The sequence below is a fragment of the Oncorhynchus tshawytscha genome, linkage group LG21 (assembly GCF_018296145.1).
Source record: "Oncorhynchus tshawytscha isolate Ot180627B linkage group LG21, Otsh_v2.0, whole genome shotgun sequence".
Classification (NCBI taxonomy): domain Eukaryota; kingdom Metazoa; phylum Chordata; class Actinopteri; order Salmoniformes; family Salmonidae; genus Oncorhynchus; species Oncorhynchus tshawytscha.
The window spans coordinates 16,273,852-16,296,027 of record NC_056449.1 but is presented as its reverse complement, the minus strand read 5'-3'; the positions used below and the strand labels follow the sequence as shown (position 1 = coordinate 16,296,027).

The 22,176-nt window shown below is 41.5% G+C and overlaps 1 protein-coding gene across 2 annotated transcripts in view; it reads left to right on the top strand.

Annotated features, from left to right (window-relative positions):
• The window catches only part of LOC112221038 (leucine-rich repeat and immunoglobulin-like domain-containing nogo receptor-interacting protein 2), a 303,359-nt gene extending 282,587 nt beyond the window's left edge, over window positions 1-20,772 (top strand). For both annotated transcript variants that reach the window (XM_024383102.2, XM_024383101.2), the window contains exon 5: window positions 18,410-20,772. In XM_024383102.2, coding sequence (XP_024238870.1) covers window positions 18,422-20,266 — 1,845 coding nt within the window. In that variant the 5' untranslated portion in view covers window positions 18,410-18,421 and the 3' untranslated portion in view covers window positions 20,267-20,772. The remainder of the gene's footprint in view (window positions 1-18,409) is intronic.
• The last annotated feature ends 1,404 nt before the right edge of the window (window positions 20,773-22,176 follow it).

Genomic DNA, 22,176 nt, shown 5'->3' with positions numbered 1-22,176 from the left:
CCGCAATTGTTGCAACCCATATTACTAGCCTGTTAAACCTGTCTTTCGTATCGTCTGAGATCCCCAAAGATTGGAAAGATGCCGCGGTCATCCCCCTCATCAAAGAAGGAGACACCCTAGACCCAAACTGTTACAGGCCTATATCTATTCTACCCTGCCTAACTAAAGTCTTCGAAAGCCAAATTAAGAAACAGATCTCCGACCATTTCAAATCCCACCATACCTTCTCCGCTATGCAATCTGGTTTCTGAGCTGGTCATGGGTGCACCTCAGCCAAGCTCAAGGTCCTAAATTATATCATAACCGTCATCGATAAGAGACAATACTGTGCAGCTGTATTCATCGACCTGGCCAAGGCTTTCGACACTGTCAATCACCACATTCTTATCGGCAGACTCAACAGCCTTGGTTTCTCAAATGACTGCCTCGCCTGGTTCACAATCTACTTCTCAAACAGAGTTCAGTGTGTCAAATTGGAGGGCCTGTTGTCCAAACCTCTGGCAGTCTCTATGGGGGTGCCACTGGGTTCAATTCTCGGGCCGACTCTTTTCTCTGTATACATCAATGATGTCGCTCTTACTGCTGGTGATTCTCTGATCCACCTCTACGCAGACGACACCATTCTGTATACTTCTGGCCCTTCTTTGTACACTGTGCTAACTAACCTCCAGACGAGCTTCAATGCCATACAACTCTCCTTCCATGGCCTCCAACTGCTCTTAAATGCAAGTAAAACTAAATGCAAGCTCTTCAACCGATCGCTGCCCGCAGCTGCCCGCCCGTCCAGCATCACTACTCTGGACAGTTTTGACTTAGAATATGTGGACAACTACAAATACCTAGGTGTCTGGTTAGATTGTAAACTCTCCTTCCAGACTCACATAAAGCATCTCCAATCCAACATTAAATCTAGATTTGGCTTCCTATTTCTCAACACAGCATCCTTCACTCATGCTGCCAAACATACCCTCGTAAAACTGACTATCCTACAGATCCTTGACTTTGGCGATGTCATTTATTAAATAGCCTCCAACATTCTACTCATTAAATTGAATGCAGTCTTTCACAGTGCCATCCGTTTTGTCACAAAATCTCCATATACTACCCATCACTATGACCTGTATGCTCTCGTTGGCTGGCCCTCGCTTCATATTTGTCGTCAAACCCACTGGCTCCAGGTCAACTATAAGTTTTTGCTAGGTAAAGCCCCGCCTTATCTCAGCTCACTGGTCACCATAGCATCATCCACCCGTAGCACGTGCTCCAGCAGGTATATTTCACTGGTCACCCCCAAAGCCAATCCCTCTTTTGTCCGCCTTTCCTTCCAGTTCTCTGCTGACAATGACGGGAACAAATTGCAAACATCACTGAAGCTGGAGACTCATTTCTCCCTCTCTAACTTTAAGCACCAGCTGTCAGAACAGCTCACGACACCACGTGTACATATCCCATCTGTAAATAGCCCATCCAGCTACCTCATCCCCATACTGTTATTTATTGTTTTTTCTCCTTTGCACCCCAGTATCTCTACTTGCACATTTAGAACCACCCAATTTACCTACCTCATCCCCATACTGTTTTTATTTATTTACTTTTCCACTCTTTTGCACACCAGTATCTCTACCTGCACATGACCATCTGATCATTTATCACTCCAGTGTTAAACTGCTAAATTGTAATTATTCGCCTACCTCCTCATGTCTTTTGCACATAATGTATATATACTCTTTTTTTTCTTTTGTTCTACTGTGTTATTGACTTGTTTATTGTTTACTCCATGTGTAACTCTGTGTTGTTGTCTGTTCACACTGCTATGCTTTATCTTGGCCAGGTCGCAGTTGTAAATGAGAACTTGTTCTCAACTAGCCTACCTGGTTAAATAAAGGTGAAATAAAAAATAAAATAAAAACATTAATCTTCTACACATCTATTACTCCAGTGTTTAATTGCTAAATTGTAATTATTTTATCACTATGGCCTATTTATTGCCTTACCTCCCTTATCTTACCTCATTTGCACACACTGTATATAGACTTTTCTATTGTGTTATTGACTGTATGTATGTTTATTCCACGTGTAACTTTTTGTTCTTTGTGTCGCACTTCTTTGCTTTATCTTAGCCAGTTCGCAGTTGTAAATTAGAACATGTTCTCTACTGGCCTACCTGGTTAACTAAAGGTGAAATCAAATCAAATAAATAATCATTTGCTGTTCGTTTTTGTTGTTTTTCAGATCATTTTGTGCTCATAGTAATTGTGTCAGTTCAACCTGCTGGAGTACAGAGCCAAATCAACAACAAATGTGTCACTGTACCAAAACCTTCGGAGCTCACTGTATTTGTGTCATCTTAGCCTGAGTAGTTCTCACTCCATCATGGCTGTACCATTTTGAGGAAAATGCGGGGATTATTAAAGACATTCTTCTCATCTCAGCAGCTATTCTGTCTGAGTCACAATACAACAGAGACACCCCTGACTCATGTCAGATGTGGGATGCCCAGACTTGGGAGATGGAGTGTATCAGAAGACACTTAGCAGCCCGCACATTGAGCTTTTAGCTCTTTGTAATGTATTTTAATCATCAACCACTTCCCCCGTGGGCAGAGGATAGGCTACACTTGCCTCATGGCCAGACGGAAGGATTGTGTGTCAGTGATGCCACTACTCACAAATACCAAAGAGTAGGAGGTCAGTGACGAAGTGCTGAAGCAACTTACCAATGGCTCGTATGCAAATGAAGGATATAATTAACAAAATAATGAAAATGGCAAAGATGTTAGTGATTCTGATTTCACGCAAGCCTTGTTCAATAGACCTCATGCTTTAGCATATGGAACACATCAGGCGGGTTTGAGTTGCATTCAGGATTACCGTTGTTAATGATAAGCATTTTATTCAGCTGTGTTATATCTTTATGAAAGGAGTTGTGTGAGAATCACGCTGCAGTTCATGTTTGATCAAATGGATTACCCTTGGATGGTTTCCACTTTAAACTCCTATTTGCTGTGGAGTAGGACTTTATAATGTACTATATAGTATTGTTCATTTACAAAACTGTTCTCAGCACTTATCCCCCTGCCACCATATATATATATATATATTAGGCCATTTCCATGTAAAAGGATCAGTAAGCATCAACATGTGAATTTCATAGGAGCATGTCAAAATGGGTGTCAATGAAAGTTAATAGTGTATATATTGGAGAAATGAAGGTATATATATACAATGTTCAACCATTTTCCACCCCAAAACTGTGGAATGAGCAAATACTTTGATTTCTGGTCAAACAGATGAAATTGGGGTCTTAGTCAACATCTACCAGGAAAAGTCATAAAATGTATTAGGAATACATAAAATCAAATCAAATCAAATCAAATTTTATTTGTCACATACACATGGTTAGCAGATGTTAATGCGAGTGTAGCGAAATGCTTGTGCTTCTAGTTCCGACAATGCAGTAATAACGAACAAGTAATCTAACTAACAATTCCAAAAAAAACTACTGTCTTATACACAGTGTAAGGGGATAAAGAATATGTACATAAGGATATATGAATGAGTGATGGTACAGAGCAGCATAGGCAAGATACAGTAGATGATATCGAGTACAGTATATACATATGAGATGAGTATGTAAACCAAGTTGCATAGTTAAAGTGGCTAGTGATACATGTATTACATAAGGATGCAGTCGATGATATAGAGTACAGTATCTACGTATGCATATGAGATGAATAATGTGGGGTAAGTAACATTATATAAGGTAGCATTGTATAAAGTGGCTAGTGATATATTTACATCATTTCCCATCAATTCCCATTATTAAAGTGGCTGGAGTAGAGTCAGTGTCATTGACAGTGTGTTGGCAGTAGCCACTCAATGTTAGTGGTGGCTGTTTAACAGTCTGATGGCCTTGAGATAGAAGCTGTTTTTCAGTCTCTCGGTCCCAGCTTTGATGCACCTGTACTGACCTCGCCTTCTGGATGACAGTGGGGTGAACAGGCAGTGGCTCGGGTGGTTGATGTCCTTGATGATCTTTATGGCCTTCCTGTAGCATCGGGTGGTGTAGGTGTCCTGGAGGGCAGGTAGTTTGCCCCCGGTGATGCGTTGTGCAGACCTCACTACCCTCTGGAGAGCCTTACGGTTGAGGGCGGTGCAGTTGCCATACCAGGCGGTGATACAGCCCGCCAGGATGCTCTCGATTGTGCATCTGTAGAAGTTTGTGAGTGCTTTTGGTGACAAGCCGAATTTCTTCAGCCTCCTGAGGTTGAAGAGGCGCTGCTGCGCCTTCCTCACGATGCTGTCTGTGTGAGTGGACCAATTCAGTTTGTCTGTGATGTGTATGCCGAGGAACTTAAAACTTGCTACCCTCTCCACTACTGTTCCATCGATGTGGATGGGGGGTGTTCCCTCTGCTGTTTCCTGAAGTCCACAATCATCTCCTTAGTTTTGTTGACGTTGAGTGTGAGGTTATTTTCCTGACACCACACTCCGAGGGCCCTCACCTCCTCCCTGTAGGCCGTCTCGTCGTTGTTGGTAATCAAGCCTACCACTGTTGTGTCGTCCGCAAACTTGATGATTGAGTTGGAGGCGTGCATGGCCACGCAGTCGTGGGTGAACAGGGAGTACAGGAGAGGGCTCAGAACGCACCCTTGTGGGGCCCCAGTGTTGAGGATCAGCGGGGAGGAGATGTTGTTGCCTACCCTCACCACCTGGGGGCGGCCCATCAGGAAGTCCAGAACCCAGTTGCACAGGGCGGGGTCGAGTCCCAGGGTCTCGAGCTTGATGACGAGCTTGGAGGGTACTATGGTGTTGAATGCCGAGCTGTAGTCGATGAACAGCATTCTCACATAGGTATTCCTCTTGTCCAGATGGGTTAGGGCAGTGTGCAGTGTGGTTGAGATTGCATCGTCTGTGGACCTATTTGGGCGGTAAGCAAATTGGAGTGGGTCTAGGGTGTCAGGTAGGGTGGAGGTGATATGGTCCTTGACTAGTCTCTCAAAGCACTTCATGATGACGGATGTGAGTGCTACGGGGCGGTAGTCGTTTAGCTCAGTTACCTTAGCTTTCTTGGGAACAGGAACAATGGTGGCCCTCTTGAAGCATGTGGGAACAGCAGACTGGTATAGGGATTGATTGAATATGTCCGTAAACACACCGGCTAGCTGGTCTGCGCATGCTCTGAGGGCGCGGCTGAGGATGCCGTCTGGGCCTGCAGCCTTGCGAGGGTTAACACGTTTAAATGTCTTACTCACTTCGGCTGCAGTGAAGGAGAGACCGCATGTTTTCGTTGCAGGCCGTGTCAGTGGCACTGTATTGTCCTCAAAGCGGGCAAAAAAGTTATTTAGTCTGCCTGGGAGCAAGACATCCTGGTCTGTGACTGGGCTGGGTTTCTTCCTGTAGTCCGTGATTGACTGTAGACCCTGCCACATGCCTCTTGTGTCTGAGCCGTTGAATTGAGATTCTACTTTGTCTCTGTACTGGCGCTTAGCTTGTTTGATAGCCTTGCGGAGGGAGTAGCTGCACTGTTTGTATTCAGTCATGTTACCAGACACCTTGCCCTGATTAAAAGCAGTGGTTCGTGCCTTCAGTTTCACACGAATGCTGCCATCAATCCAAGGTTTCTGGTTAGGGAATGTTTTAATCGTTGCTATGGGAACGACATCTTCAACACACGTTCTAATGAACTCGCACACCGAATCAGCATATTCGTCAATGTTGTTGTCTGACGCAATACGAAACATCTCCCAGTCCACGTGATGGAAGCAGTCTTGGAGTGTGGAGTCAGCTTGGTCGGACCAGCGTTGGACAGACCTCAGCGTGGGAGCCTCTTGTTTTAGTTTCTGTCTGTAGGCAGGGATCAACAAAATGGAGTCGTGGTCAGCTTTTCCGAAAGGAGGGCGGGGCAGGGCCTTATATGCGTCGCGGAAGTTAGAGTAACAATGATCCAGGGTCTTTCCACCCCTGGTTGCGCAATCGATATGCTGATAAAATTTAGGGAGTCTTGTTTTCAGATTAGCCTTGTTAAAATCCCCAGCTACAATGAATGCAGCCTCCGGATAAATCGTTTCCAGTTTGCAGAGAGTTAAATAAAGTTCGTTCAGAGCCATCGATGTGTCTGCTTGGGGGGGAATATATACGGCTGTGATTATAATCGAAGAGAATTCTCTTGGTAGATAATGCGGTCTACATTTGATTGTGAGGAATTCTAAATCAGGTGAACAGAAGGATTTGAGTTCCTGTATGTTTCTTTCATCACACCATGTCACGTTAGTCATAAGGCATACGCCCCCGCCCCTCTTCTTACCAGAAAGATGTTCGTTTCTGTCGGCGCGATGCGTGGAGAAACCCGCTGGCTGCACCGCTTCGGATAGCGTCTCTCCGGTTAGCCATGTTTCCGTGAAGCAGAGAACGTTGCAGTCTCTGATGTCCCTCTGGAATGCTACCCTTGCTCGGATTTCATCAACCTTGTTGTCAAGAGACTGGACATTGGCAAGAAGAATGCTAGGGAGTGGTGCACGGTGTGCCCGTCTCCGGAGTCTGACCAGAAGACCGCTTCGTTTCCCTCTTTTTCTGAGTCGTTTTTTTGGGTCGCTGCATGTAATCCACTCCGTTACACTGGTTGTAAGGCAGAACACAGGATCCGCATCGCGAAAAACATATTCTTGGTCGTACTGATGGTGAGTTGACGCTGATCTTATTATTATATTATATTCAGTAGTTCTTCTCGGCTGTATGTAATGAAACCTAAGATGACCTGGGGTACTAGTGTAAGAAATAACACGTAAAAAAACAAAAAACTGCATAGTTTCCTAGGAACGCGAAGCGAGGCGGCCATCTCTGTCGGCGCCGGAAGCTCACCACATTTAAGTGTGTAAGAGATTGCATTAATGTTGAAGTAAAGAGCGCTACTGACTAATGACAACACTTCTATTTAGTTTTGGAGAAATGTTTCTGCCTTCTGTAAGTTTAAGAAACAGTGCCTTGTGGCTTGACATTCTGTTACAAAAAATGTATATCTTTAAGATATTTTCTAATTTCTCACCCTCATGAGGAGGGAGAATAATGAAATGTCACAGAAGTAACAAGTAAAGGTAGACCTATTAATTAGTTCGTGTTTTTTATGATATCAATTTTGTTTATGAATTAAGAGATTAAAACAAATTATTCCGTTAGCACGGAATTTTAAAAAAATCATTCACAAACCACAGTTGGGTTCACAAGTTTAGACAGCACAGTAAAGTACAACACAGTAGAGTACAGTACAGTAGAGTTCCGTACAGTACACAGTAGAGCACACTAGAGTTGAGTACACTATATTGTGCTGAGCTGTACTGAACTATGTTGTACTCTACTGTACTGAACTCCACTTAGCTCTACTGTGATGTACTCTACTGTATTTTACTTAGCTCTACTTTGCTGTGCTTTGATGTCCAAACTTGTGACATATAGACGTCTATGATTGGTTCAGGTTTGGTCCAGTCCGGACTAACAACATTTGGTCTTGTTTGGGTGCAGAGCTTAAAATTCAATGTGTCATGTCATAGCTGACACCCCATTGTTTCTGCAGACATCATTGAAGCTTAATTCTGAGCAGATATTTATGAGTTTTGGGAAAATGTGGACACAAAAAAACAATTTTGTCTTACCAAACTTTGCATCTGCACACTTCTTCCAGTTTTTAAAAATGTTTTCAGTGTAAATTGTTAAAAGTAGTCCTTGTGCATACAGTTGAATGGTTTGTTAAACTTTGGAATCAATGTTTTTTGTTTGGCATACATTTTAACTGAAAAATATGAGTCTCAGCGCAATTCCTTTCCCGTGGAATTGTCCACTAACAACCTGTGTTCACTTCCAATGGCATAAGATAACTAAGAATGCTTCCTTCCCAGACATTCTGTTGGTCTGTTTATCCCATTAAAAACGGCTTTATGTGGTACATTAAGCATTCTTACTTGAATTAATTGCATTAGCTTGTGCGTACATTTGGTAAAAGGCTTGCGTCTATATCATTTGGTGGGGCGTAGAAATACAGATGGGAGCCAACAGTTTTCAACGTCTTAAAACGTTTGCGCCGGACGTCATGATTAACGTACCACAGGGTTATTATAAAACCACAGTCTTACCTTTATCTGACGTGGAACATGACCTATGTCTGGCTAACGCATAGATGCTAGCAGAGGCGCCATTTAGAATAGATAGAACATGTTATAGTTAATTACTCATCTACACCAGTGTTTCCCTTCCCAGCCCTTTGAGACCGCGAGATTTTACACATGTTTGTTCTAGGCCTGCACTAGCATGGCTAGCAACTCATCCAGGGCTTGAAGACTGGTTGACTGTAGTGGAATGAGATGTTCTGGGATAGAACAAATATGTCAAATGTGTAAGGGTCTCCGGGGAATAGTTTGGGACACGTTGATCTTCACATTACCGTCAGTGTTGATAGCTGTCTTGTGCTAATCATAACATATTCATCCACATTGTGGACTTTATAGTAGACCGAGCTTACACTCCCCATATATACAGTAGCTTGTTGCAATAAGCCTGAGCTTAGAGTCCAGGTTTTCCGGCTCTTGTATTTTCTTCAAAGGCAACTTAACATGACAGCGTTCTACAGCTATTACAGAGACATATGTATATTATATCCCCAGGATGCACCTTTTAGACTACTGCCCTGTTAACGATAGATTAAGTACCTTTCCTGAACTTCCTACTCATGGTAGAGAGCACGTTCTTCCACTGAGGGATTTTGACCTTACAGTGGTGCTATACAACAGAATAGTCACCTCAATAGCAGTATGGAAATACATTCATGTTGATATGGTAAGGGGACTGTAGTGGTTTATAGCGAGAAATATATGCTTTGAAATTCTGCTATTTGAATAGGCAGTATATACCTTAGTCAACCCCAACTGAAATCTTTAGGACTTCCCAATTGCTTCCTGTTTACCTGATGCCCATCTATGATGGACCTAAGGGTTAAAGTACCCATCGCTTGACTTTTATTTTGAAAGTCATCACTTACCCAGGGCTCGCCAATAATGTCATCCATTCGCTGCCATTATAATTCAATTCTGGCACATTTAATTACAAAATATTCAACCACGCTTACAAGCTCCTGTTCCTCTCCACAGCTCAGTCATATTAATGAATAACTATTAAACATGGGATTAAGATTGTAAGTCATGGTGTTAAATACTCTCTGCAGGGTTTGGTTGGTCGTGGGTAAAGTGAGGTCCAACCATTTGACGGTGCTCTTTGACTGCTTCCGAACTCAAGGGTTATCTGACATAATTATAAAGAGCAGCTGATTCAATCTTCCAAAGTGTGTAGCTAATTAACACAGATTAAATTCTGTTTGACTTTGCAATGCGAATAAAGCACAAGGCCAATTGGAGAAGAGCGGGTTATTAGCCCACCTAAGGCCCTAGATTCTCATAGTTATGGATGTGGTCCCAAATCTCTCTCTCTCTCTATCTCACATCACTTATGTTGGTAATTATGTTGCAGCTGTGTGTTAATCTTGAGCCGCTTTCCCTTTCATTTGCTTCTGATTGTTGACAATATTTGGAGAACATTTGACTAATGGTTTTAAACAATAAGGTCATAATTTGCCATTTTAAGTCCATACAATGTGATTCTAATAATTTGTTTATCCTTATTCCCTCCAAAATATGCATTATCTTGCTGAACCCTGTGGTATTTTATCACGCTGATAAATGTATATTCTAACATTGGCCAGGTGAGGATGATGTGCAGGGAAGGATGTCAGACACAACAACATACTGGTACTGACGATACATTGCACTTATCAAAGATACAAAACAATCAGTAGCGTTGTTCTTGTACTAGTGTGGCTAAGCTACAGTAGTGTTGTTCTTGTACTAGTGCGGCTAAGCTACAGTAGTGTTGTTCTTGTACTAGTGTGGCTAAGCTACAGTAGTGTTGTTCTTGTACTAGTGTGGCTAAGCTACAGTAGTGTTGTTATAGTACCAGTATGGCAAAGCTACAGTAGTGTTGTTATTGTACTAGTGTGGCTAAGCTACAGTAGTGTTGTTATTGTACTAGTGTGGCAAAGCTACAGTAGAGTTGTTATTGTACTAGTGTGGCTAAGCTACAGTAGTGTTGTTCTTGTACTAGTGTGGCAAAGCTACAGTAGTGTTGTTATTGTACTAGTGTGGCAAAGCTACAGTAGTGTTGTTATTGTACTAGTGTGGCTAAACTAAAGTAGTGTTGTTATTGTACTAGTGTGGCAAAGCTACAGTAGAGTTGTTATTGTACTAGTGTGGCTAAGCTACAGTAGTGTTGTTCTTGTACTAGTGTGGCAAAGCTACAGTAGTGTTGTTATTGTACTAGTGTGGCAAAGCTACAGTAGTGTTGTTATTGTACTAGTGTGGCAAAGCTACAGTAGTGTTGTTATTGTACTAGTGTGGCTAAGCTACAGTAGTGTTGTTCTTGTACTAGTGTGGCAAAGCTACAGTAGTGTTGTTATTGTACTAGTGTGGCAAAGCTACAGTAGTGTTGTTATTGTACTAGTGTGGCAAAGCTACAGTAGTGTTGTTATTGTACTAGTGTGGCTAAGCTACAGTAGTGTTGTTCTTGTACTAGTGTGGCAAAGCTACAGTAGTGTTGTTATTGTACTAGTGTGGCTAAACTAAAGTAGTGTTGTTATTGTACTAGTGTTGCTAAGCTACAGTAGTGAGCTTCACTGGTATTGTAACAGCACCATGGGAGAATGTACTTCATGGTATTTGATGTTTTCAACCTAGATCCCATACTTTACACAGACACCAGTGCATGCTCTGAGAGAGTTTTAGTTACGCAACCCTCAAGCTTATTAAAGAATAGGCCAGTGTCATGTTGCGACTTGGCAGGCCATATGTCTGTAACCCATGCCATCTGGTATCCTTTACAAAAATGATTTTAATAATGGATAAACCAAGAAGAGAATGTTCCAGGATTACCTTCTCATTACCACCGTCACCTATCTCTTTGATTACTTGCAGACGCTCCCTTTAAAAAAGGTGGGTTAATTGCACACTCTGGCAACACAGTAACCTGCAAGTTAATTACATCTTTCCTTTAGGGAAGCGTTATTAGAAGACATAAGGCTTCATTCAAATTATGATTTAATCAATGTTCCATACAATTAACATTATGATGACTGTCTGTCATTTCATTCTTGATATCTGGGAAATGTAAATATCAAAAAGCCGCGCTGACATGTATGTAATATGTGCATGTTAGCCCCTTAGTACTGTATTTGAGTGCGATCTTGTAGTTAACGATGGGGGTGTGCTGCATGTTGTCTCTGTAACGTGGAGTGTACTAGAATTAACAAGATGCGGCTCGGCAGGGTAGCCTAGTGGTTAGAGCGTTGGACTAGTAACCGGAAGGTTGCAAGTTCATATCCCCGAGCTGACAAGGTACAAATCTGTCGTTCTGCCCCTGAACAGGCAGTTAACCCACTGTTCCTAGGCTGTTATTGAAAATAAGAATTTGTTCTTAACTGACTTGCCTAGTAAAATAAAAATAAATAGCTGGGCTGATGAGACAATGGATTGTGTAGTCAGATGGAACAGAGTAAATAAGCATTTTAACATCATAGATTTAGCCGGTGGCAACTTGTGGAATAGACACTGTCTGGAATGTGGTTCTAACCAATCAGCATTCAGGATTCGACCCACCGGTTGTATAAATATAAATGTACAAGGCAACCAAACATGAGAATCCAGCTCCCATGATAGAACATCCAATGTATTTGTTGATGATTACATTTAATTTAGTTCCATTGTGGGTTAATTCCTCTCCTTTTTTTCCAGATCACATTTTGACACTTTGATTACGGTCTTTAAAGAGCTTTGATAATTGCAGTCTAAACAAAGAGGCCATCTTGGAGCATCTGGCTGGAGCGCAGGGACACTTTTGAGTGTAAACAGCCATGGCATTACGTGGAGTGATGGTAGCACAAAGGCCACATCAAACATACTCTGAAGACCTTCCAGTGGAGATATAGGCCAGGCCAACTTCACAAATGATTTTTATTGGTTCATTGCATAGGGGCAAAGTTTTTTGATCTAAATCCTCAAACTAATTGGGCTAAAAACAAACACCAGGAAATAGGAAGTGCCTGCCTTTTGAGGGTTTTGGGGTTTTGTTCAAGCCTCCTCCATAGGCTTACTGCGTTTAGCTCTGCTTTAGTTGTGTGACCTGGAATGCTATTTACTTCAGATGAATACCTCTTAGGAATAATACATGACAGTGAGTTCCATTGCGTTTCTCTGGGGTGGGTTTATCACCATAAGGGTTAGATGGGCCAAACATTTCATACTCTGTCGGCTGTGCTCTCTGTCGCTATCATCTTTCACTGGGATAATCATTTTTTGTGATTGAGTCGGCATACGAACTCTGTTGAGCTTGGATTTTTCAGTCTAAACAGATGCGTAATGACGAGTTACACAGAATCCAAAGAGCATAAACAATCAATTATTGTAGTAAATTATGTTGAATACTTATTTTTTAGGGAAGTGAGCTAGTTGACATTTATTATTGCTGTGAATGTTACAATTGTCAAGTCTCTGTGATATGCGAGTATTCTCAATTTTAAAGATGTCTTGAAAAGCATCAACTTTTAATGTGAATATGCATAAATGTTTCTTAATCTATTGGTGTGGCACGTTATATTTTACTGACGCCTTATAAAAGGGAAATAGTAGTGGAATGGTTGTTTAAAACATCAATGGATTCTTAATTAAATGAATCTCCCATTGAATCTCAATTATTAAACATGGTCATTTCCTTCGGGATGCAACTGAATATTGAACAGCTTCTACAGTATTGCCTATGTGGATGTTTTTGTGAGAAGAAGTACTGTTCACAATCGACTGAGAAAGGGAGGAGGGAGAGAGGGAGAGAGAGGAGAGAGAGGGAGAGGGAGAAAGCTGTGGTGACCCATGGAAGATACCTGGGGAGTGATTGCAATCTCCTGCAAGCTCATTTGGCATTCATACACTCAGACAGCGAATAGGGCGGCCGGCCGGCCTGTATTATCAAATGAGCGCTGCAGCAATATGAGCCTACATTTTTATGTAGCACTCAGTCTCAGGGACAACGCTCAGCTAGCCACCCTTAGGTCATCCCAGAGATGCGAGAGCCAAGAGCACTTGGGGAGAATGGGGAAACACTATGGTGAAGTCGTGCTGGGCAGGATGGCAATGTGTGTTGGCTGTGACTATGTGAGACAAAAGCCATACACTCTGGCACGTCATAGTTACTCATGCATTACGTCAATGGCCCCGGGTTATTTTGCAAAGCTAAGAGCAGCATCGAGAGGCCGAAAGGCCCCATGTGTTTTGAGTGATTATATGGAAATTAGGTTAATCAAGAAATGATAACTATAACTATAATGCGAGAAGACTATGTTGGAATACTTTATTTACACCTGCTTGTGGTGAAATATTACATGTGGAATTCAACACTTTAACAAACAATATCTATCCGTTTCCAAGTGCCAATCCATTTTGCATGCTTGTCAAGGTCTTCTCCCAGCAACCACCAGTGTAACAAGGTCTTCTCCCAGCAACCCCCACTGTTTCAACTGTCATATGGCTCTTCAACATGTTCTGTATGCGTAATCAGAGTAGTGGTATCAAACCCACCTAGGATCAACATGTACTGTACTCAGAATCAGAGTAGTGGTATCAGACCCACCTAGGCTCAACATGTACTGTACTCAGAATCAGAGTAGTGGTATCAAACCCACCTAGACTCAACATGTACTGTATGCAGAATCAGAGTAGTGGTATCAGACCCACCTAGGCTCAAAATGTACTGTATGCAGAATCAGAGTAGTGGTATCAGACCCACCTAGGATCAACATGTACTGTATGCAGAATCAGAGTAGTGGTATCAGACCCACCTAGGATCCAACCTGGCCTTAATTTGTGTCTGAATGTCTTGTCAGTGTAGCATTTTGCTGTCATCAGAGCAGCTCTTCTAGCTTGTTCTGCCCATGATGATAGTGCACTCTGTACATAATAGCTTTTCTATGCACCGGACTCAGGTGAGGGAGTACAATCATGAGCCTGCTCTTGTCCTGATTAGAAGCACTCTCCATAATTCACTGTGCTATTTCACTGGTGGACAGAGGTGTGTGTGTGTGTGTGTGTGTGTGTGTGTGTGTGTGTGTGTGTGTGTGTGTGTGTGTGTGTGTGTGTGTGTGTGTGTGTGTGTGTGTGTGTGTGTGTGTGTGTGTGTGTGTGTGTGTGTGTGTGTGTGTGTGTGTGTGTGTTTGTGTGTGGTACTAGCGGGCAGGAGGGTGTGTGTGGTGTGTGTGTGTGGTACTTGCGGGCGGGAGGGGGGGATATTGGTCACACATGTATGACATATTTACTACATTCAGTACCAGTCAAATGTTTGGACACACCTACTCATTCATTTTTATTATTGACTACATTGTTGATTAATAGTGAAGACATAAAAACTATGAAATAACACATCATGTAGTATGTAGTAACCAAAGAAATTGTTAAACAAGTCAAAATAACACAACTGATTGACTCAAAAACATTAAGGGAAGAAATTCTACAAATTAACTTTTAACAAGGCACACCTGTTAACTGAAATGCATTCCAGGTGACTACCTCATGATGCTGGTTGAGATAATGCCAAGAGTGTGCAAAGCTGTCATCAAGGGTGGCAACTTTGAAGAATCTCAAATATGAAATGTATTTGTATTTGTTTAACACTTTTTTAGTTACTACATGATTCCATGTGTTATTTCATAGCGTTGATGTCTTCACTACAATTCTACAATGTATAAAATAGTAAGAAAGAAATAAAAACCCTGGAATGATTAGCCGTGTCCAAACTTTTGACTGGTACTGTATGTGTACAGCATAATATGTTAGTATTATTATTGTATTATAGATGTGGGCCAAACAGTTATGTTTTCATATGTAGTCATTAAAATGGGATATGAAAAATAATAATAATATCATAATAATAATAATCTTGTAGTAGCAATTTAAACATGATTGTTTAGTAGACATGTTTAATTCTTCACTGTATACCGTAATGACGGCATGTTTGTGTTTCCTAAACTTTTTAATGCTGTATTTGTGCTCGCAGGGAGTCATGCTGATTATTCTCATTAAAGTTCAGTTTAGTGCACGTCATGACACACCTGATGAAGCGGGAATAGTCTTTTCACAACCTGTTTCACAATCTGTCTATAAAGAGCAGTGGATTCCATGGAAATGATTGTAAATACCTTCTGCCCCTTCAATGAATATTTTACATATTAATATAGTATACCATACATATACAATCATATTGTTTATATTATTTTATAATCCGGTACAAAATTCCACCAAATGTTTTAAGACATAGTTTATGCAGTAGACTTTATTTAAATTCCTCCCAGTATTCCCACTTGCTTTTCAAATATATCTTTACAGTTGTCATATTACATATTGTCTATCAAGTCTATGTTGTTGGGAGCTGATATGAACTGACCACTGCCTACAGACTGTGGCCTCCTAGTGGTCAGGAGGACAAGCAAACTACAAAGCAGTATATATGATGCAGGGGATGTATTTGTATCCACAGTAAGTTTGGTATACTTAAGAGTGTCAGATAAAATACACATTACAGGTGAAGGAATAAGGCTTCATCCCATCCTATTACTACCCTACTCTCTTCTCCTGAAGACCTGAGCAGACACATCTTGACTACAGATGCTACTATTTCAGAGTGTAATTGATTTGATTCTTCCACCATTTGTTTTGACACCATTTAAATTAATGTTTAAATTGGATTTTAAAAATGTATTAACCTCCCGGACCTTCATTTATTAGCCTTCGCAGCTTTTGTGATAATCTGTATAATTACCAGCCTAATGTTCTCCCCATTAGGTTGTGCCCTCCAACAATTTCTACTTGTTGATTGTGTTCACTATTAATTGTGTTTGGACTGGAAATTCTCATGCATTTCCCATCATGTTTCTTCTTCCATTAACATTTTGCAGCTTGTGTGTTCTGTGAGATATGAGGGGTTGTGTGTAGGAAAATCAATACAATCATGTTCATTGTTTCACTGCATAAGGGTCAGAGAAACCGACAATATGCTCCTGTATTAACAATAGAGCTGTTTCTATGTGAAGAAAAAACACAGAGATGGAAATAGATGGAACATCTTTGATTAAAAAAGGTTGAATTCGGTTTAGCAAAAACATATCGCTTGTGGACTTCGTGAAAGCAATGTTGTTAGCAATAGATTTGTCATATTCCCTAAATTGTATTGTACTATCAATTCCTCACTTGACAATATGAATGTACAGTGCCTTCATAACGTATTCGTAACCCTTGAGTTATTCCTCATTTTGTTGTGTTACAGCCTAAATTCAAAATTGATTAAACAGATGTTTTTTTTCACCCATATATCTACACACAATACCACATAGTGAAAACATGTTTTGGAAATGTTTGCAAATATATTAAATATGAATCAATACATGTTAGAATCACCTTTGACAGCGATTACAGCTGTGAGTCTTTTTCTGCATAAGTCTCTAAGAGCTTTGCACACCTGGAATGTACAATATCATTATTTTGTTATATTCTTCAAGCTCTGTCAAGTTGGTTGTTGATCACTGATTTTCAAGGCGATTTAAGTCAAAATTGTAACTAGGCCACTCAGGAACATTCAGAGCTGTCTTGGTAAGCAACTCCAGGATATATTTGGCCTGGTGTTTTTGGTTATTGTCCTGCTGAACGGTGAATTTGTCTCCCAGTGTCTGTTAGAAAGCAGACTGAAACAGGTTTTCCCGTATAATTTTTCTATTCTGTTTATTTTCCTCCTAAAAACAAACTCACTTGCATATGACAAGCATACCCATAACATTATGCAGCCACCACCATGCTTGAAAATAGGAGGAGTAGTACTGAGTGATGTATTGCATTTGTATTCAGGACATGAAGTTCATTCCTTTGCCACATGTTTTGCAGTTTTACTTTAGTGTCTTATTGCAAACATGATGCATGTTTTTGAATATTTCTATTATGTGCAGGCTTCCTTCTTTTCACTCTGTCAATTAGGTTAGTATTGTGGAGTAACTGCCATGTTGTTGATCCATCCTCAGTTTTCTGAGGATCACAACCATTAAACTCTGTAACTGTTTTAAAGTCACCATTGGCCTCATGGTGAAATCCCTGAGTGGTTTCCTTCCTCTCCGGCAACTGAGTTAGGAAGGACACCTGTGTCTTTGTAGTGTATGGGTGTTCTTCACCATGCTCAAGGGGACATTAAATGTCTGCTTTTCTTTTTGTTGCCATCTACCAATAGGTGCCTTTCTTTGCGAGGCATTGGAAAACCGCCCTGTTCTTTGTGGTTGAATCTGTGTTTGAAATTCACTGCTCAACTAAGGGAACTTACAAATAATTGTATGTGAGGGGTACAGAGATGAGGTAGTTAAAAAATCATGGTAAACACTATTATTTCACACAGAATTAGTCCATGTACATTATTATGTTACTTGTGAAGAACATTTTTACTCCTGAACTTATTTAGTCTTCCCATGACAAAGGGGTTACAGACATTTCAGCTTTTAATTTAAAATGTATTTGTAAACATTTCTAAAAACATAATTTGCATTATGGGCTATTGTGTGTAGGCCAGTTTAACTAAATCTATATTTAATCAATATTAAATTCAGGCTGTAACAACACAATTTGGAAAAATTCAAGGGGTGTTTCAGAAGGCACTGTACATAGGTGAAGCCCCATTGCATAGCTGCTGCTTATGGACTTGTTTGTCTTAGAGATTTTACACTTAATATATAGAAATCCTTCTATATACACTGAAGTCCTTGGTTAGAATAATTATCAGGCAGTTTCCTTTCTTCTCCACTCTTCTCCCTTCGTCAGTTTGCTTTGGCTAAAACACAACAAAAGACGGCAGACTGTTTGAACTGATTGTGGTGTGAGAAGACAACCTATGTAGCAAATTACTTTTGGCAATTTGTTCTTCAATTCTGAGAATTAACCAATGGAAGATAAGAGTTGTGCTTGTATGTTGACTAAGTGAGCCAGTGGATATAGGGGTGTGATCGCTGGCCAAAACTGCAATAGAAAGAAAGGATGATTCAGGATGTTGAAAATGAGGCATTTGCATCAGAGAATCTAATATGTCCTTCATTTTTATTGAGATAAGATGCCAGTCAATTTTAACACAATAGTAACATGATGTCATGTAAGATTCCATTTATAATCCCAAAATAATTTAATTCAAATTCATTCTTACACATGTGTATTGACACCCATTAAGGTTTTCACACATTCCTTATTTTTACCAATTTATGCTCTCTAATTGTGCGTTCTTTCTGTCTGTTTTTCCTCTCTTTCTTGTAGAGCCGTGACAGAATGGTCGACTGTATGAGCAAAGTCATGCTGCACACAGCCCTCTCATGCTGGCAACCGTTCCTGGGACTGGCTCTAGTGGCCGTCTTTGTGGGTTCTGCCCTGGGATGTCCCGCCCGCTGTGACTGCTCAGCCCAGAGCAAGTCGGTCCTGTGCCACCGCAAACGCCTACCGAGCATACCAGACGGCATCCCCATCGAGACCAGGATCCTGGACCTGAGCAAGAACAAGCTGCAGGCCGTCAACCCGGACGACTTTGCCCCCTACCCTGGACTAGAGGATCTGGACCTCAGTGGGAACATTATCAGCTATGTGGAGCCGGGGGCCTTCAACCCTCTGTACAGCATGCACTCTCTCAGTCTCAAAAGTAACCGCATCAAGCTTATTCCCCTGGGGGTCTTCACAGGCTTGTCCAACCTCACACGGCTGGATGTCAGCGACAACAAGATCGTCATCCTGCTGGACTACATGTTCCAGGACTTGCACAACCTGAAGTTCCTGGAGGTGGGTGACAATGACCTGGTGTACATCTCCCACCGGGCCTTCAGTGGACTGCTGAGCCTACAGACACTAACCCTGGAGAGATGCAACCTGACGGTGGTGCCCACTGAGGCCCTGTCCCATCTGCACAACTTGGTCAGACTTCACCTCCGATACCTCAGCATCAGCACATTGCAAGCATACTCCTTCAAGAAGCTTTTCCGGCTGCGCCACCTGGAGATTGACAGCTGGACCTCGCTGGACAGTGTGCCTGCCAACACACTACACAGCCTCAACCTGACCACGCTTTTCATCACCAACACTAACCTGTCCACCTTCCCATACCAGGCCCTAAAGCACCTGCACTACCTAACACACCTCAACCTGTCCTTCAACCGCATCAGACACATCGAGGCGGGAATGCTGTTTGAGTTGGTGCGCCTGAGGGAACTTCATCTAGTTGGGGCCCAGTTGTCGACCATTGAACTGTACGCATTTCAGGGCCTCTGGTGGCTCAAAGTCCTCAACGTCTCCCACAACCATTTGAACACCCTGGAGAAGGGTGTCTTCCAAGCCCCTGAGGCTCTGGAGGTCCTCTTGATCGACGACAACCCCCTGGTGTGCGACTGTCGCCTCATGTGGATCCTGCAGAAAAGGCACTCCATCTTCTTTGGCGACTCGCAGCCAGAGTGCAGCACCCCTGAGGGTATCCGTGGCAGGCCTTTCAGGGAATTCAAGGAGACCCTGCTATCCTATTACGTGACATGCACCAAGCCAAAAATCCGGGAGAACAAGACACAGACGATAGCAGTGGACGAGGGCCAGTCAGCGAAACTACACTGCAGTGCTGAAGGCATCCCCAGGCCAGTGGTGTCGTGGCTGTCCCCACGCCGGCGCCTCCTCACCAACAAGAGCTACGGTAGAGTCAAAGTCCACAACAATGGGACGCTGGAGATCAAGGTGGCCGAGGTGCAGGACGGTGGCGTGTACCTTTGCATGGCTACCAACACGGCGGGTAACGACTCATTGATGGCCTCCCTAGCAGTGAAAAGTCTGGGGTCGCTCTACGCAAACAGGACCCAGTACTACACAGATCCCAGCAATGCCACTACCAATGGGACTAGCAACGTGACCTACGGCTTGGACCTAAAGACTATCTTAGTGTCGACAGCAATGGGATGTTTCACATTCCTGGGGGTGGTCTTGTTCTGCTTTCTGCTACTGTTCGTTTGGAGCCGGGGCAAGGGAAAGCATAAAAACAACATAGATATTGAATATGTCCCTCGGTCCAAGTCTAATGGCACCTCTGTAGATGGAGGGGCAGAGGGACAAGCTGGACCTCATCGCTTTAACATGAAAATGATCTAACATGGTTTGTGAATCTGGGAATCCATATGTTGGGAATGCTCTAAGGATTATGTATTTGTATTGCAAATGGAACAACATTTCCCACTACTTCAGGAGAATGCTACTGGGCAATTCCATGGTAACAGAGTGATGCTGAGGCTCAGATTTTTCTCTTTGAAATGTATGCCAAACAAAAACCAATGATTGCAAAGTTAAACAAACCCTACAACTCTATGTACAAGAACTAGTTTTATTAATTTCCACAGTCATTTTTACAAACACACTTGAAGAACATTGCAGATGCAACGTTTGGTAACAGAATGACGGCACCAACAGCACAAATCATTCTGTGGCCAAACTTTGCATCTGCACTGTTCTTCAATGAAATGTCTTTTTGTAAAAAATAAAAAATATATTTAAAAAAATTGTTTAAAGCAGTTCTTGTGCATAGAGTTATATGGTTTGTTTAACTTTGCAATCATTGGTTTTTGTTTGACATACATTTTCTAGGTAACATTGAAGTACCTTACTGTGATTGTTTTCAAGTAAATACATTTCTCAAGCAAGAATTTTGCTAGGACTGTCTGGGAGTGGTCTAAGTGGAGAGGGGAAAACTGAAAATGGGCTTTTATTGGCAGAGAGGTTTGTAACTCTTTCTTATTGGTCTATTAACTAATTTAACACCAGGTGTTGTCACCAGAATGGCCAAAACTCCATCCCACCAAAACAGCTTAAATTTCTCTTACACTAAAAAGGCATTACCATACTTTTCACAATTTCACAGTATTATTTCAACCTCATAGTGTGGAAATATATATACTTTTTTGACTGCACTGGGCCCTTTAAAGTGAAGAAATCAGAGTATCAGGATCACCCTTTGGTTTACTAGGAATGGAAAAAGTACTACAGAGTGCCATAACAGGACACGGGAGTGCAATCCCCAACTATGGCATCGTATTGGATACAATGCCAGGACATTGTGACAAATGTTCTTGCTGTTGCTAGTGAGCTTGTCCACAACGGATCCTCCGAAATGATCTGAATCTCTACACAGGGGACCCGAAAGGAACAGGTGTCATAATCAAGCTTTTGAAATTCTATTTACATGCCCAAGTACAGGATTGGTTTTAAAGACACTACAGAACCGTGTACAGTACACATTTGTATCTAAAGGTATTACTCTTATTGGTTTGATCTTGCACCATGCTTACGCACCAAACAGATTGATGAAACAGAGCATTCCCTCCAACCATAATCTTTGCATATATGTACTTAATGCTTCATTATGTACAGGTATGTACATACTCATTTAAACAAACTTTTCATAGCAATACTCATGGGATGCAATGTCAGCCAAAATCTCAATTCCCCCACCTAACAAGCAAAATGGTCACTTTTCACTTATGAAATTGTCCATGGATATAGGAAAGGGCTTCTACAGGATTGCAATGTCACACTGGAGAAAATATATCCCTGTTCCCCAAATATACACCTAGATATTGAAGATATTTTTGTTTATTGTCAACCATAAAGGAAAAAGATTTTATTTATCAAAGTGGTTTGAGGGTTTTACAAAAGTGAGTATCATAACACTATTCCGGGAGAAATAATCACATTTGATGATTTAGAAGGTGACATATTGGTCAGAGAACCTACATGGACCACTTTTCTGTCCTTTTCTTGTCTCTTTTTATTCCTTTGACTGTAACCTTTGCCTGAAGGCAAAATATGTGTCCAGCTTACTACAGTGAAGTTGTCATCTTTTCTCCCCAGTAAAACATTTGGACTTTGTTGTGGTAGTTCCTCATTTTTGTTGTTGAATCATTTAGATTGTGAAAAGTTCAAAGTAAAATAAAAAAAAATTATGTATGTGAAATAAAATAATATTTATTTGTACCATTTAGTGTGTCTATATTTACTGCAATGAAGCA